This window comes from Penicillium expansum, assembly GCF_000769745.1.
Source record: "Penicillium expansum strain MD-8 chromosome Unknown contig167, whole genome shotgun sequence".
Lineage (NCBI taxonomy): Eukaryota > Fungi > Ascomycota > Eurotiomycetes > Eurotiales > Aspergillaceae > Penicillium > Penicillium expansum.
Window position 1 is genome coordinate 203,272 of NW_015971534.1, and position 14,254 is coordinate 217,525.

At 48.1% G+C, this 14,254-nt stretch overlaps 7 protein-coding genes across 7 annotated transcripts; 6 read left to right on the forward strand and 1 right to left on the reverse strand.

Annotated features, from left to right (window-relative positions):
• Positions 1-174: 174 nt before the first annotated feature.
• On the forward strand, positions 175-1,419 carry PEX2_051720 (uncharacterized protein; the record flags this gene model as incomplete). Its single annotated transcript, XM_016742447.1, has 1 exon — positions 175-1,419. One exon carries the CDS (start codon positions 175-177, stop codon positions 1,417-1,419), a length of 1,245 nt encoding a protein of 414 aa, XP_016592887.1.
• Positions 1,420-2,431: 1,012 nt separating this feature from the next.
• PEX2_051730 (fungal specific transcription factor domain-containing protein) lies at positions 2,432-4,900 on the forward strand (the record flags this gene model as incomplete). Its single annotated transcript, XM_016742448.1, has 7 exons — positions 2,432-2,463; positions 2,615-3,115; positions 3,181-3,705; positions 3,758-3,896; positions 3,967-4,043; positions 4,096-4,169; positions 4,218-4,900. The coding sequence occupies 7 exons, from the start codon at positions 2,432-2,434 to the stop codon at positions 4,898-4,900; spliced, it is 2,031 nt and encodes a 676-aa protein (XP_016592888.1).
• Positions 4,901-5,615: 715 nt separating this feature from the next.
• Positions 5,616-7,545, forward strand: PEX2_051740 (3-oxoacid CoA-transferase; the record flags this gene model as incomplete). The annotated part of the gene is made up of 7 exons (XM_016742449.1): positions 5,616-5,892; positions 5,945-6,229; positions 6,277-6,463; positions 6,516-6,894; positions 6,941-6,972; positions 7,020-7,359; positions 7,411-7,545. 7 exons carry the CDS (start codon positions 5,616-5,618, stop codon positions 7,543-7,545), a joined length of 1,635 nt encoding a protein of 544 aa, XP_016592889.1.
• Positions 7,546-8,236: 691 nt separating this feature from the next.
• Positions 8,237-9,235, forward strand: PEX2_051750 (uncharacterized protein; the record flags this gene model as incomplete). Its single annotated transcript, XM_016742450.1, has 1 exon — positions 8,237-9,235. The coding sequence occupies one exon, from the start codon at positions 8,237-8,239 to the stop codon at positions 9,233-9,235; it is 999 nt and encodes a 332-aa protein (XP_016592890.1).
• Positions 9,236-9,371: 136 nt separating this feature from the next.
• On the reverse strand, positions 9,372-11,352 carry PEX2_051760 (uncharacterized protein; the record flags this gene model as incomplete). The annotated part of the gene is made up of 11 exons (XM_016742451.1): positions 9,372-9,489; positions 9,539-9,623; positions 9,683-9,952; positions 10,001-10,097; positions 10,148-10,277; positions 10,327-10,457; positions 10,511-10,596; positions 10,647-10,740; positions 10,798-10,972; positions 11,024-11,179; positions 11,228-11,352. 11 exons carry the CDS (start codon positions 11,350-11,352, stop codon positions 9,372-9,374), a joined length of 1,467 nt encoding a protein of 488 aa, XP_016592891.1.
• Positions 11,353-11,799: 447 nt separating this feature from the next.
• On the forward strand, positions 11,800-12,690 carry PEX2_051770 (uncharacterized protein; the record flags this gene model as incomplete). The annotated part of the gene is made up of 2 exons (XM_016742452.1): positions 11,800-11,958; positions 12,010-12,690. The coding sequence occupies 2 exons, from the start codon at positions 11,800-11,802 to the stop codon at positions 12,688-12,690; spliced, it is 840 nt and encodes a 279-aa protein (XP_016592892.1).
• Positions 12,691-13,262: 572 nt separating this feature from the next.
• On the forward strand, positions 13,263-13,940 carry PEX2_051780 (uncharacterized protein; the record flags this gene model as incomplete). Its single annotated transcript, XM_016742453.1, has 1 exon — positions 13,263-13,940. The coding sequence occupies one exon, from the start codon at positions 13,263-13,265 to the stop codon at positions 13,938-13,940; it is 678 nt and encodes a 225-aa protein (XP_016592893.1).
• Positions 13,941-14,254: the final 314 nt, after the last annotated feature.

A 14,254-nucleotide genomic window follows, 5' to 3' on the forward strand; every position in this document is an offset into this window, starting at 1 on the left:
AATGCAGGCAATTTCCACCCGAGCAGCAACCAGTATAGCTTAGGCGACAAACCGCCCCCAAATTGACCAAAAATAAGGGTCTTCCAACATGAGGCGCCATCTAGGTTTTTTTTAAAAAGCCATGGACACCTCGTTCCTGACTGTTTTCCCTACAAGCCCCCAGGACCATTCAAAATGGCGCCTTCACACTCGTTCATTCTTTTCTTGTCATTCGTTTTGAGCCCATTCGTTAAGGCTGCCCCTTGGATTGTGACGGATACCTACGAACAAGAGGTTAATACGGATTACTATTCCGAGTTGGTCACCGAAATCAATCAGATCACTCCAACAGCAACTTTGCCAGCCGAGGCCCTGTCCACCATTACTTCCACCAATACTGTCTATGACTACACCGTTGTCGAAAAGCTATATCCCACTGGCTACGGCGAGGAGCGCGGCTTATACGATGGCTACCAGAACGTTGTGGAAAGTGATGGAACCTATCATAGTACCATCTACAAGGTCAACCTGACTTTCTCGGCCCCGACGGCCTGCTCTACTCAATGGACCACCACGACTGCTGTCCAAGTCCGCCCTCCCTATGGGATCGCGACCTTGTTGCCCAAGGATCATGTAACAACCTCGACCTCGATCGACAACAGCCAGCCATTCCAGCCCTATACCTACATCTACGAAGTAGTGTTTGTGGAACCCACCCAAATCCCCAGCAAGACTCTGGACTCTCTGAGCTACTACCACACCCCTACCTCTCGGTACATAGGTACCGGATGCCAGTACACGGGCGTCAGCAGCGATTATAGCGGCAACTCTGGATACTATACTGGTTTGTCAGACGGACCAGAAACCACTCAGTACACCGGTGGAACATCCGGCAGCGATGGATCATCCAACAGTGGCTACTACTATGGCTACGGTGATGACGACGAAAACTGGTTCACCAGCAAATGGGGATCCGGCCTCGGCATCTCCTACCTGGCAATTGTATTGATCTGTGCGCTGGGCTGGATCGGCATAGTTTTCATCCTGGGCATGATCGAAGCCTGGGTGCGATTCCGTCGCCTCATGACGGGCTGGCAGACCCGTCGTGGTCTGCCTCTTTTCTGGTCATTCCTCTTGCTCCCTCTTTCCCTTTTCTGTCTGTTTTGTTTCCGCAAGGGATACCGCGCCCGCAGCAAAGAGGACGCTGAGGTCCTCAAGCAAAGGTGGGACGCGATGGGTTTCTGGACGAAGATCCGCTTGTTCTTCGCTTGGGGTTTCCGCTTCAAGTACCCGACTGTCTTGGGCCCGGCACCTGCGACTGTCAAGGCAAACAAGAGGCCCGTTGAGTCTGGTCCACGCTTGTTGGATGTTACTCCTCCCGGTACTGGTGCTCTGCCAGCGGGCCATGGCGAGGAAGCTGGTCCCGTTCGCTATGCTTGATTGAAGATTTATACGTGATCGTTTGCTATGTTGAATTCGGCTCTGTATTCACTGGCCGTTGATAAGCCACGAAAAGACCAACGACCTTATTGTTTTGGACCTTGTATTTAGCGACTAATGTTTAATTAATACCACTCACTCTTTACTCGGTACACATGCTCGGCTATTCCAAAAATCAAGAACTTAAGCTCAAAGGGATATCCAATATCTAATGTTACGTCTCTGATATCATCTCTAGAATAAGTACTCGGTGGCGACTACCTAAATACCACCCTGCTCTTGCCATATCTACGGCCGATATACAACCTAGAAGTGTCTTTCCTCTTCAACATCTTCTTTCCAAAAATCTGTCCTTCGATTGCATCACATCCATTCCATCGGTTGGATTTCTTTGTTTGGGTCGTTGGTGGTATTGTGTTACCACTGTCGGCACCCAGTTTTCTTTTGTCACTTGGATAGACAGTGCCTGCAATGAGTGTGACTAACTCGGAAAATATCTGAGATACGAACCATTCTGAAAAGATGTTGAGAACTTGAATAATGTGGACACTTTCTTTCAAAGTCACTGGTTTGCAAATTTAAATAGAATATATAATCAGATATCAAACATCATACGTCACGTGTGTAGCATTGCATATTACTTGCTAGAAGCACCCCTTTATTTATTTGCACCAATGCTTTAAAAATTAGAATAGTCTCCTTCATTATAAGCAAATGATAAAACAAAAGAGCAAAAAAGAAATCTCAGGTTTGGTTTTAGGAATAGCCGAACGCGGGGGTCGAACCCGCAGCCTTAAGATTAAGAGTCTTACGCTCTACCGATTGAGCTAGCCCGGCCGGGCTGTTGGAAGAGGCTGCACTATAATGCTACATTAGCCAAAACCATTACTAGTCGATTGTCCCCGACTCCCGCATCTCCATCACACAAGTGTCCATGGCCTAGATCAAAACATTTCCTCATGGAGATCGAGTCGGCAGGTTCCGCCTCTAGCCCACATGGAAAACAAGCTGCATGCTTGAACTGTCGGCGGAGCAAGATTCGCTGTAAGCGCCTCGCAGGCGAGTCCAGCTGCGAGAAATGTAAACAGACCAGTGCAGAGTGTATTGTGCCCAACCATCATCTGGGCCGACAAAAGGGGGTTAAAAAGTGAGTCAAATCAAGTCGTTGTGGAATAATATACTGACCGGAGTTTAGTAAACGCAAGGGCCTGGAGAAAGCGATACATCAAATCGAGCAGGCAATCAAGCGGCCTAAGGTCGACTCTACCAGTGACGATGAGGCCCAAAGAGCCATTTTAGTCCTCCAGGAACTTCTCGGTCAAGTACAGGGCCAGTTAATGCATAATGAGCAAGAGCATGAGCGTGGATATTCAGAGGCATCAGATCACCCTCGCATGACATCCCCACGTGATATGCATGCAGAGGAGAGTCTTGCTCTTGACGATGCAGAAAATCCTCTCCAGCTGCTTGCTAGAGCTTCGGATCTTCAGCTTTCGCCGACCGGGATGCGGCGTGCGCCAAAGTCTCCACCGCCATTGTCGGAGGGTCCTTCGTTCCTTCAGAGCACCCCTATAGGAGAGCCGAGTGCCAAGTCCTTTTTTGTCCCTGCAGGAGCGAACTTGGATGTTGGACCTGAAGTTGACCCTGTTGAGCTGGGGTTGGTCACATTTGATGAGTCGGAGTCTTTATTCTCATTGTAAGTTTTTTTTTTTTTTAAAAAAAAAAAAAATTTAGTTCAACATATATGACTGACAGATCAAGCTTCTACCAAAATCTCGCACATACACGATGGGGCCTCGACCCTTTGATACATACCCCGTCCTTTGTACGGTCTCAGTCGGCTTTTCTATTTACCTCGATAATGGCAGGCGCAGCCCTATTTTTGCCGTCTGCTGCTGCTTTATCCAAAAGACTATCGAGGCATTGCAAATGGCTCGCGAAGCGAGTGTTCACACACCGTCATAGATCTGTTGAGATTGTTCTGGCTTTCATGGTGAATGTTCCATGGATGTCTCCTGGTGATAGACTAGGAGATGATGATACTTGCTCCTATATTGCCATGGCTCTCACTGTTGCTCTAGACTTATCTTTGAACAAGATTGTCTCTCCCTCTTCAAGCTTTGACCAAGAACAAATGAATCGTTTAGCACGAGCAGAGTGTATAGATGCCAAGAGGGCTTTACACATGGATGGATTTGGTGACATTGACCCATCTTCAGAATGGGGCCTTCGGCTGTTACGAAGACGCGAAAGAGCTTGGATCGCGTTGTATGTCGTCGAGAGGGGGTACGTGTGATTATCCTAGTATTACATTTGGATCCTACACTAACTTGTTTAGTGTTTGTCTTGCGCGAGGACGAAGTTATACGGTCCCTTTGACAACGCTCATCGAAAACTGCGATCGTTGGCACCTGTCCAATATTGCGGACCCGCGTGATGGGCCTATGAATTCCATGGCAGTTCTTCGACGGGACCTTGTAGGTGCCATCCGAAGCTCCATTTTAAATGCTCATACCGTCCTATCCAGTTCCATTCTAACAGTTTCAGGATGGACTTTTTCAGAAAGTTAAATCAAGCTGTGATGGTTATTGCTTCGTCGATACCGGCTCGGAAGCTGCTCATTCGTATGCTATTATGTCTTTGATGTATATCATTTATATACTGACCATCTCACAGGATTAAGAAGACCATTCAAACCTTTTATGAGCAGTGGTATGCAACATGGGCCTTGTCAATTGGCGAAGGAGACAGTAAGATTAATACCTGAAATTGACTGACTAAATATTAACAATTTACAGCACGATCCCTACCCCCCTATGTCGAGATTCTTGTCACACACACTCAGTTGTCCACCTACGGTGGTGTTATCAATCACCCAACAGCTCCAATCGAAGTTAAGCGTTTTTTCCGAGCCGCTGGTCTTTCGTCAGCATTGAACGTCCTGCGAGCAGCCATCCAGGGTGAATCTCGACTGAAATCAATGCCAAATAATACCGTCATAATGATCTCCTTTGCCGCATGCTCTGCTCTCAGCCTCAGTATAACACCCGGTGACAGCAGATCCAGCCTAGCACCCAGCGTCCGAAACCTCATCGAAGAGACTGCCGGTGTCCTAGAGAGAATTGGAGCAACACCAAGTCACCGAAGCGGCGCCTCTGTTCTTTACGGGAGATTCTTACGCGAGTTGATTCGGCGTGCACCAGCCTTGCCTCTACAATCCCGAGGAAATCTAGGCAAAGTCGATACACCCGAGCCGGCATTTCAGTCTTCATCCCTGGATCATGGTCCCCTGCCAGTAACACTACCACCCGATGATCTCTGGTTTGAGCCATTGCAATTTTCTGCCATGTCTGACAATCAGATCGTCGATGCGGTCAACCGAGCGGGCACGGCGTTTGGTGCGTCGATCCCGGATGTGCCTCTTGATGACATGCTTAATTGGGATTGGCTTGACTTTGCCAACCCGGATTTCAATTTTTAGTAGGACCAGAAGGCGGATGTTTGCATACCCCAGTGTTGTTTTTCTTACGTTTATACGATTAAATCTTCGTTTTCCGAACATGTTCATATTACCAACTTGCATGTACCTATGTATCGTTGAGAAATATCTTAATACACTTTCATCCAACATACCAAATGCAAGGCACTGATTGCCCCGAGATGCAGATCCCTGTCCCACAGGACGCCGTGGCAACAATACAAAGTAGACAGCAAGTTATAATTCGCCAAGACCCACGATCTAGGGCCAAAAGCCACACGATGTACAAGATAATTATGCCAGACAGATCATCCTTGGGACCATCCTGGTTAACGTCATAGGCCCCTCCCCGAAGCATATCAAGAAGCAGTTGACGGGTTGATTATGGGTTTGTTTTGTTGATATTTTTGGCGGGTCATATTTGGTGTTTGCTCTATACTGGATACCTATGACGTCGGAAGGTATCTATACAAGATGATTGTTCCCCCCCCCTCATTTATAATGAACCAATAAGAATGTTCCTTTAAGCCGTGGAGATCCGTCGGAAATTAATAGAAGAATAGAAGAATAAGTGGAACATTAAAAGAACGTCGGTCGGAGGGCTTCCGCGGGTGGCCGCTCGGCATCCAAAAGTAGCTCCGACTAGCCGATGCGGTCGATGTTTTTAACTGCGCGATGATTTCATTTTCGCGTTGTTTTTTTTTTGCAAGTATCAAAGATGACGACTCTTAGAATATCTACTACATTGTCGCGCAAAGCGCTTACTGCCTGTCGACCTCGACTCTTCGTTGGAGTCCGCGCCAGCGTGCGCCCCTTGAAACCATTTAGTACCAGCACCAACACTAGATACTCCACAACCGCACCATTACAATCTCTCGCTCCTAAGATTGAGCGCGGCGGGTCAAAGCTGTTTAAAGATGCCGATGCCGCTGTCGCCGATATCAAGAGCGGATCGACAATCCTTAGCTCTGGGTTCGGTCTTTGTGGGGTTGCAGGTACGTGGACCAGTAACCAGCGCGAGAATAACATAGCTAACACGCAGTATAGAAACCATCATTAACGCTATGCACCGCCGAGGCGTTGATAAATTGCACTCCCTGACAGCCGTTTCGAACAATGCCGGCTCCGCGGGCAAGGGAGGCCTTTCAACACTCTCGCAGAACGGCCAGATCGACCGTCTGATCCTTTCATACCTCGGGAACAATAAATCGTTGGAGAAGAAATATTTGACGGGACATATTGCTATTGAACTTTGTCCGCAAGGTACTTTGGCTGAACGTCTCCGTGCTGGTGGTGCTGGGATTCCGGCCTTCTTTACCCCAACAGGTGTCCGTATGTATAGATACTCCTCGGATTATGTTCGTCGCTGACAAGCAAAGACACCTTTATTCAGGAGGGAAAGATCCCTGTTCGCATGGACGAGTCTGGTAAAGTTCTGGAGTCTGGCAAGCCGCGCGAAACCCGAGAATTCAACGGCAAGACATACCTCATGGAAGAAGCCTTGACCGGAGATGTGGCTATTCTGAGAGCTTGGAAAGTGGATGAGGCCGGTAACTGCGTGTTCCGGTGAGTACATCTTATTACCACATCCCATAATCTGTATACTGACATGGAATAGATACACTACCAAAGCATTCGGCCCCATTATGGCCAAGGCTGCGACCCTGACAATCGTGGAGGCGGAGAACATTGTCCCCGTTGGCTCCATTGATCCCAATGATGTGGACCTGCCGGGTATCTTCGTGGATCGGATCGTTCCTGCCACAGACGACAAGCACATTGAAAATAAGAAGTTGCGCTCGGGCGAGGCTACTGCAGCTGGGTCTGCTAAAGATGCGGCTCAGATTCAAAGAGAACTCATTGGTCGTCGGGCGGCTAAGGAGCTTAAGTCGGGATTCTATGTGAATCTGGGTGTTGGTATTCCTACGTTGGCACCGTCTTTCCTGCCCAAAGATGTGAAGGTTTGGATTCAGTCGGAGAATGGTATATTGGGAATGGTAAGCTTCTAAAGTATTATCTACGGGCTGGTCTAACAAGATTCAGGGTGATTATCCCACCGAGCAAGAATTGGATCCGTAAGTTGTTCCCATATGTGAGCTTAACTCTTACTAACTTAGACTAGCGATATCATCAATGCCGGAAAAGAAACCGTGACCTTGGTTCCTGGAGCCGCCACATTTGACAGCACCGAATCCTTTGGCATGATCCGCGGAGGTCATGTAGATGTGTCTATTCTCGGCGCTCTCCAAGTGAGTGCTAACGGCGATTTGGCCAACTATATGATCCCCGGTAAGGTGTTCAAGGGTATGGGAGGAGCAATGGATTTGATCTCGAACCCGGAAAAGACTAAGATCGTCGTGGCCACGAGTCACGTCGCCAAGGATGGATCGCCCAAGATTGTACAAAAGTGCAGCCTGCCGTTGACTGGTGCCAATGTTGTTAGCACTATTATTACCGACCTGGTAAGTAGGAAGAGTATAATTGATTTAAAGACAAAACTGACAAAAGTACAGTGTGTCTTCCAGGTGGATCGAGCTACTGGAGAGCTCACACTGACAGAGCTTGCTCCGGGTGTTGAAGTGGAAGAGGTACAAAGCAAGACGGAAGCTAAATTTAATATTGCCGAGACCCTTGAGATTATGGAATAAAGAGACCGGGGGATTCAGGGTCCATTGTATATACCCCGCTATGGTAAGTCGGACAAAGGGCTTTTGGCTTTGTTTCTCTCTTATAGCCCTTGAGTCTGGAAATTATTCTTCATTTTTGTATCTTCATTTTTATTCCTACTTATATTATAACATACAATATACAACATACAACATAGACTCTTTTTTAAAGTTGTTGTGTTTTAAGTGTTTTAAGTGTCAAGAATTAGGCAGACGAATTCTTTGTTTGGGTTCACAGGCATCCGTCAAACAGGGGGGTCTACAAGGGTCTTAGCCTTCGAAAACAAGCTCACCCGATAAAATAAGCTTACATGTGCCTAGCATCTTAGAATTCGTTTTATCTTTCTTTCCATCTCACCATGGCATTCTACCCATATGGGTTGGAGCCCATTCCAGAGCATGAAACAACTATCTTATTCTCCGACAATCGAGTGGTGTTAATGGAGCCAGTCATTCCCTACAAGCCCAGACGGTCCACATTTTCGATTTGGAAATGTTCTCATCCGGAGTGTATTGCATATCCACGCTCCAAGAGAGCCATTTTCTGTCGAGTAGTCCAGCGACCTCTCTGGGCACTGATTTTCATTCTGTGCGTACCTGCTGTTACTGCTCTGGTGTGATTTGTTGACTTTTTGATCGTGTTATCCACAATCGACTCGTGCTCGAGCTAATAATGTTGCAATTTAGTGGTATCATTAATTTCTTCGCCGTGGCATGGCAATGCTTTATTTATCTCTTTCAACATGATCTCGAGTTGGGTATTTCCCCCGGTGAACGCTCCTCTAGGGGTTCCAAATGGTTTAATCACGCCGTCGTCCCCGTACCATGCAACTCGCACAACGACTACTGGCGCCATGTTCCCCTACGCTCGGCACTTCGTGCAGGATGTACCGGCGTCGAGGTTGACGTCTGGCCATGGGAAAATCAGATCCTAGTCGGCCATTCACGTTCTACAGTCCTTCGGGGAACACTCCAGAGCCTCTATCTTGACCCGCTACTGAAGATGCTCGACAAATCCAATGCGCCCCCTTCTCGCAACTGGCCGAAAGTCACAAATCAGGAAATGGTCGGGCTATTTCCCTATGACCCAAAGCAGACTCTGACCTTGTTGATTGATTGCAAACCCGAGGGTGATCAGACCTGGCCTCTTCTTGTCGAACAGCTGAACCCGTTGCGTGAAAAGGGCTATCTGACTCACTTCAATGGCTCTGATATTATCCACGGCCCAATTACTATCGTCGTCAGTGGAGACGCGCCTTTTTACCAGATCTTGGAGAACGCGACCTACCGCGACGTCTTTTACGATGCACCTCTTGGAAACTTGACCTTCCCTACCGAAATAACGGCAGATGACAACAGACAAATGGATTCCACTTATAACCCATCCAACAGCTATTATGCTTCAGCAGACTTCCGAAAGGCTATTGGGTCTCTCTCTCTTGGTCGTCTGTCGGATGTTCAGCTCGCTACTCTTCGAAGTCAGATACATGCAGCCCATGAGTTGGGATTGAAAGTACGGTATTGGGGAACTCCGACCTGGCCGATTGGACTGCGTAACCATGTTTGGCATACACTAGTGCACGAGGGGGTGGATGTGCTAAATACAGATGATTTACGTGGCGCAACTAAGCAGGACTGGAAGCCTCGCCACCGATGGCAGTGGTGGTTATGACACGATTTGTGTAGAATTTTATACGTTGAATTTGAAATAATGAACTGGTGGGCTTGCCACGATTAACATCCAGAAATTGAAGTCAGTATATTTGTAGAGCACGTAAATTACGTCTACTAGATGCCATTTTCATCCCTTATAGAACCATCATAAACTCTGGGTTGCGATCATCGTTGTACCCTGCGTATTGATCATACTTACCCTTCCTTTTGTCTCGATTGATCTTTACGCAGTAGAGCACGTTAAGCAGAATCCTATATGAATTAGCGATAGCCTTGCACCGACAATAAAATGCAAACTCACATAAACCATGCAAACACCAACAATCCAAGGATAATGGTATGTCCACGGTGGAAGAGGGGCGCATCTCGAGACGGATAATTGAAAGCTATAGTACTGATGTTAAAAGGTCTGCAAACATAATAGAATTCAATATGTGGGACTTACTTGCAACAAATCCTCCAGCATTTGCAATTGCCAGCTGCAGCGCTGATGTCGTGGCTCTTTTGTAATGTCCCGCAGAGTTGTTCGACAACCATACCAGGATGCATGGTACACTGGCGTATTGACCGGTCGCCATGAGGAAGGTCATGCCATATTGAACGCGAGGGGAGTCAATGTTGGCGATGGCTGCATATCCAATGATAGCAATTGGGAGAGTGAAGAGCATTACTACGCCTCGCAGACGGAGACGATCGGAGATGATGGCAACGACGACTAAAAAAGGAATGAGCATTTGATGAGATCGACCCAAGGTGAACAAACCTGTAATTACGGATGCGACAGCATAAGGTATCACAGACCATAACTGAACCTCGTTGGCGTCTTTGGCGAAACCGAGGTTTTTGATGATTGTTGGCAACTAGAAACCGTCAGTGACTTTGTGGCGGACATAGATTAGGGGAGTCATACAAACAAACCAAAAGAGTATATCCCAGAGAGAATGGCAAAGTACGCCGAGGCAGATAGCCACACTTGTAGATCTAGCACACCTCGACGTACTTCTGACCATTTGAACGATTCTGCCTCAGGCGTCAAGGATCTGTATGCGTTAGCCAAGCTTTATCGTCTAGTGGGTCGGAAAAGCTTACCCTTCTAGTGATCCGGGGTTATCAAGCATCAGCCTTTTCCTCCCAAAGGCCTTTTCCTCTGCAGTTAAGAAAGATGCAGACTCCAAGTTATTTGGAAGGAAGAAGAAACTTAACACTCCACAGACAAATGTCTACTACACAGTCAGACAAAATTTTTGGGTTGATAGCAATCACCTTCACGTACCAAAAGTCCCTCGATGATCAAAATCCAGCGCCAACCTTCTAAGCCCCCTCGCGGCCCGATTTCCGCCAATCCACGAGCGAGAAGCCCTAATTTGTTAGCATCCGTCGAAGAATAAATGAAGTCGATGCATATGTACCTCCAAATGCGCCCGACAGGGAAGCCGCTGTGTAGAACAAGCCAATGCGCAGAGCCAAATCGCCTCGTCTATAGAAAGAAGATAGATAGAGAATCTTTTTTCCTTTGTTAGCTATGACGAATTTCAAGTTTATACAATCCTGGAAACATACCATGCCAGGAAGAAGACCTCCCTCCGCAATACCCAACAAAGCTCTGACGGCGACGAAACCAGCGAAGTTTTGTACAAATCCTAGACACATGGTAATGATGCCCCAAATAGCCGCCAATAACGGCAGCCAAATCTTCGGCGATGCTTTCTTGAGCACCAGATTACTCGGTAGCTCACTTTCATATCAATTAGTCTTTGGTACTAGGGCCCAGTGGCACAAAACGCACCTGCAAATGTAGGTAAGATAGAACACAGCCAAGCCGACATCGTATTGGTGGTCTGTGATAGAAAGATCCGCTTCTAAGCCGAGAATCTTCGCATTGCCGACATTGGTCCTGTCCAAAAATGACATGAGGAAAAGCAGTGCTAGGATAGGAAGAATACTGGGAAAGCATTAGCAAGCGCACAGTGATCGTAATGTCTGAACTAACTGTATGTCCAGCTTCCACAACACCCTCTGTGTCAATTTCTGCTGACGCGTGAGATCGCCATGTTGATCGAGGGGAGATGATTTCGCCTGTTCGATTTCTGACACTCTTGACTTGGGTGGGTCCATGATGTAGATTGTTGCTTGGCGACGCACGAATGATCTTATTCTTCTAGACTATATTTTGCAGCATAGGATGGGGAGAAAAGAGGAAAAGAATTGGAAGAAATAGCCCACAAACAGTCAGAGAGCCTCCATCGGCTGGCACTTCTGGGCCCGAGCTTCCGAGCCCTCTCCAGCCCCTTTTCGCCAATGGCAAAGTTTCCATGAACTCTCGAGTCGGATGTTCTGTTTCCCCGCGATCCCCGGATTTTCGACGTGTTCTCCACCAGTAATATTACGGAAATATTTCACCGAGGTTACTGTCATATTACCACCCACTCCGTATTTCTCGGTGCTCATTTCTGAGCTCCGTTTGTTTCCAAAGCTCCGGACTTCGGGAAGAGAATTGGTCTTTAATCTCAGTCTTTAATGGAAAAATATCCACACTCAGGGAACAAAATATCATCATCCGACATGTCTCGACTTTCTACTAGCCTCAAGGCATTAATCAATGCCCCTTCCGCCCGCCCGTCCACCGTCCCGGCTCCAGCAAACATAACCTCGGTCTACCAAAAGATCCAACAAACCGCGCAATCCAAACAAATCTCGCAGCCATCATGGGTCGCACTATCAGTGAGTTGACCTCTTCAATTAAGATTGAATGCGATCTAACGGCAATGATAGACTGCAGCAACAATGACCATGAACTCCCCGGAGTCCCTCGCCGCTCTCTACGAACTAGCCAGCACCAACCCCGATAAGCAAGTTGAGACCGCCGAGCTCATGCGGGAGGTCGGTCTCAAATGCATCAGTTTCAACGGCATCCCACGCACCATAAACTGCCTCAACGCCTTCAAAGCCAGCCTCTCGGACTCAGTCGGCAGCCAGCTCTCCCGCACCCCCACCCGAGCGCCAACCCCGGAGAACATAACCGCGATCAGTGAGCGCGGCCACGCACTCTGGGATTCTATCTATCGACCATTCGAGAAGAAGCTATTCAATAAACTGGCCGACTCACACCCCGACCTGCCGGTGCACATCCTGCACGGCAACTACGGGGCCCTGTTGTCTGACCCGGAGCGTAGCACTGGCGCGTCGGCTGGGCGGATTCTGACGTCGATTGTTGCTATCTCATGCTTGCGCGCTCAGTCTGGCGTTGGCCCCCAGGTTATCTCGCATGTGTTTGGGTTGCGGAAGGCGCTTGAGGATGGCTCGTGGGTGAATGATGTCGAGGGGGAAGAGGCTGCGCGGTGGTTGGCTAGCGATGAAGGGAATACGTGGATTTTGAATAGCGTTGATGCCATCGTTGAGGCTATTAGCCAGGGCACTGGGTCGAACTTTGCTCCTGCACGTGCGAAGCTGTAAATTTATAAAGAGTGTATACCATAAATATTCAATACTATAAGTTCGCTCCGAAGGATGGAAGAGTTGAGGCCTCTTTGAAATCAAGTATCTAGCGGGTTCATCCGTGCGGGCGAGGCGACCATACACCTGCGCTGGGTTTACTTCGGGCAGGAAATTGATTGGACACGAAGCTGCATGCCTGTCTGATGAACAACCAGGGTGTTCGGCGCCTTGGTAAACAAAAGGCAGGCAACATAAGACCCCGCGGGAGTTTTCGCTGGAAAAAAACCCGGCATAAATGTTTGTCTTGATTCCGTGCTCATCAGAACCCCCGCACGAAGATGCAATGAGCTGGCCTAACAACGGCATTTGCGGTCCATTCCACCAATCGCCGTGATATTCCTGTGACTGCGCAGCGTAAGCTGCATAACGAAGTCAGAAGATACCGTTATCACCAATTCGATTGCTTTGTCGCATAAATTAGAAGACCCATTTGATCCGGTCGTGCATACCCTACGTGTTTGTGGCGCAAGATAAGTGAAGCTGCCATAGACACTTAAGTCCGTCATGTCCGTTCAATCTGTTGTCGGGCAATGGCACCTGCGATTCGCGAGGTCACCCAGACACTGATCGAGGCAGACACAACTCTTGTGTCAGTCATTACTCTGGGGAATACTCGGCCATGGCCAACGTTGAACTTGGTCACATTGACCGTGACCACCCCATTCACGACTGTCATCCATGTGGTCAATATAGCAGAGACTCCTGCGCCTGAGCAAATCAGTTCGACCCAAAGCAGTGGACTGTCAGATGGAAGTAAAGGCGCAATAGCAGGGTCTATCCTCGGTGCTGCGGCCTTTCTACTGCTCTTATACTATCTCTATCTATGTCGTTTGCAGTCGCGGCCATCGGCTCCACGATCGGCCAAAGTTCCACTTGATCCGAAAGATCCTACACCACCTCCTGATCCTGTTCCTACTGACGATAAACCGGCGAGGAAAAAGAAGACTGTTACCATATCGTCTGATCTTCCTCGATATCTTCCTCGATTCTCGGCCTCGAAGGATAACAAGTCATACATCTCGCCTCTTGTGAGATTAGCGACAGAAACGAACTCGAGGACTGGGTTCGAGACGAGAGAAGGAAGATTGGGACAACAGATTCGCTTCATGATTCGAGCACGGGAGAAACAGAAACCGAGGAAGAAGCGCCGGAGATCTCATAGGCGTCGGAGCAAAGGCAAATCTGCGAAGACTGAGGGTATGAACTGATGAGAATGGCTCTAATCTAATATGTTGTATGTAAATATGGAGTTGTTGAGAGAGGCCGGTTAGAACATACATTTATCCATGTCCATTTTCCTTCGTTTAGCCTGACATGGTCTTTATGTACATTAATGCATTAACCTAGTTATATCATTCTACATATCCCCCTGAAAGATAAGCTTCAACCAGTCAAAGTCTCGGGAGTCAGCAATTCGGGGAGTGGAGTCTTTCGGAGCTCTCTCGGGGGAGACTTGCTTTCTTCATTTCCGTGTCGGACACGAGAACGCATTCGGCAACAGGGCCGTCGGGACAGTCCCGTA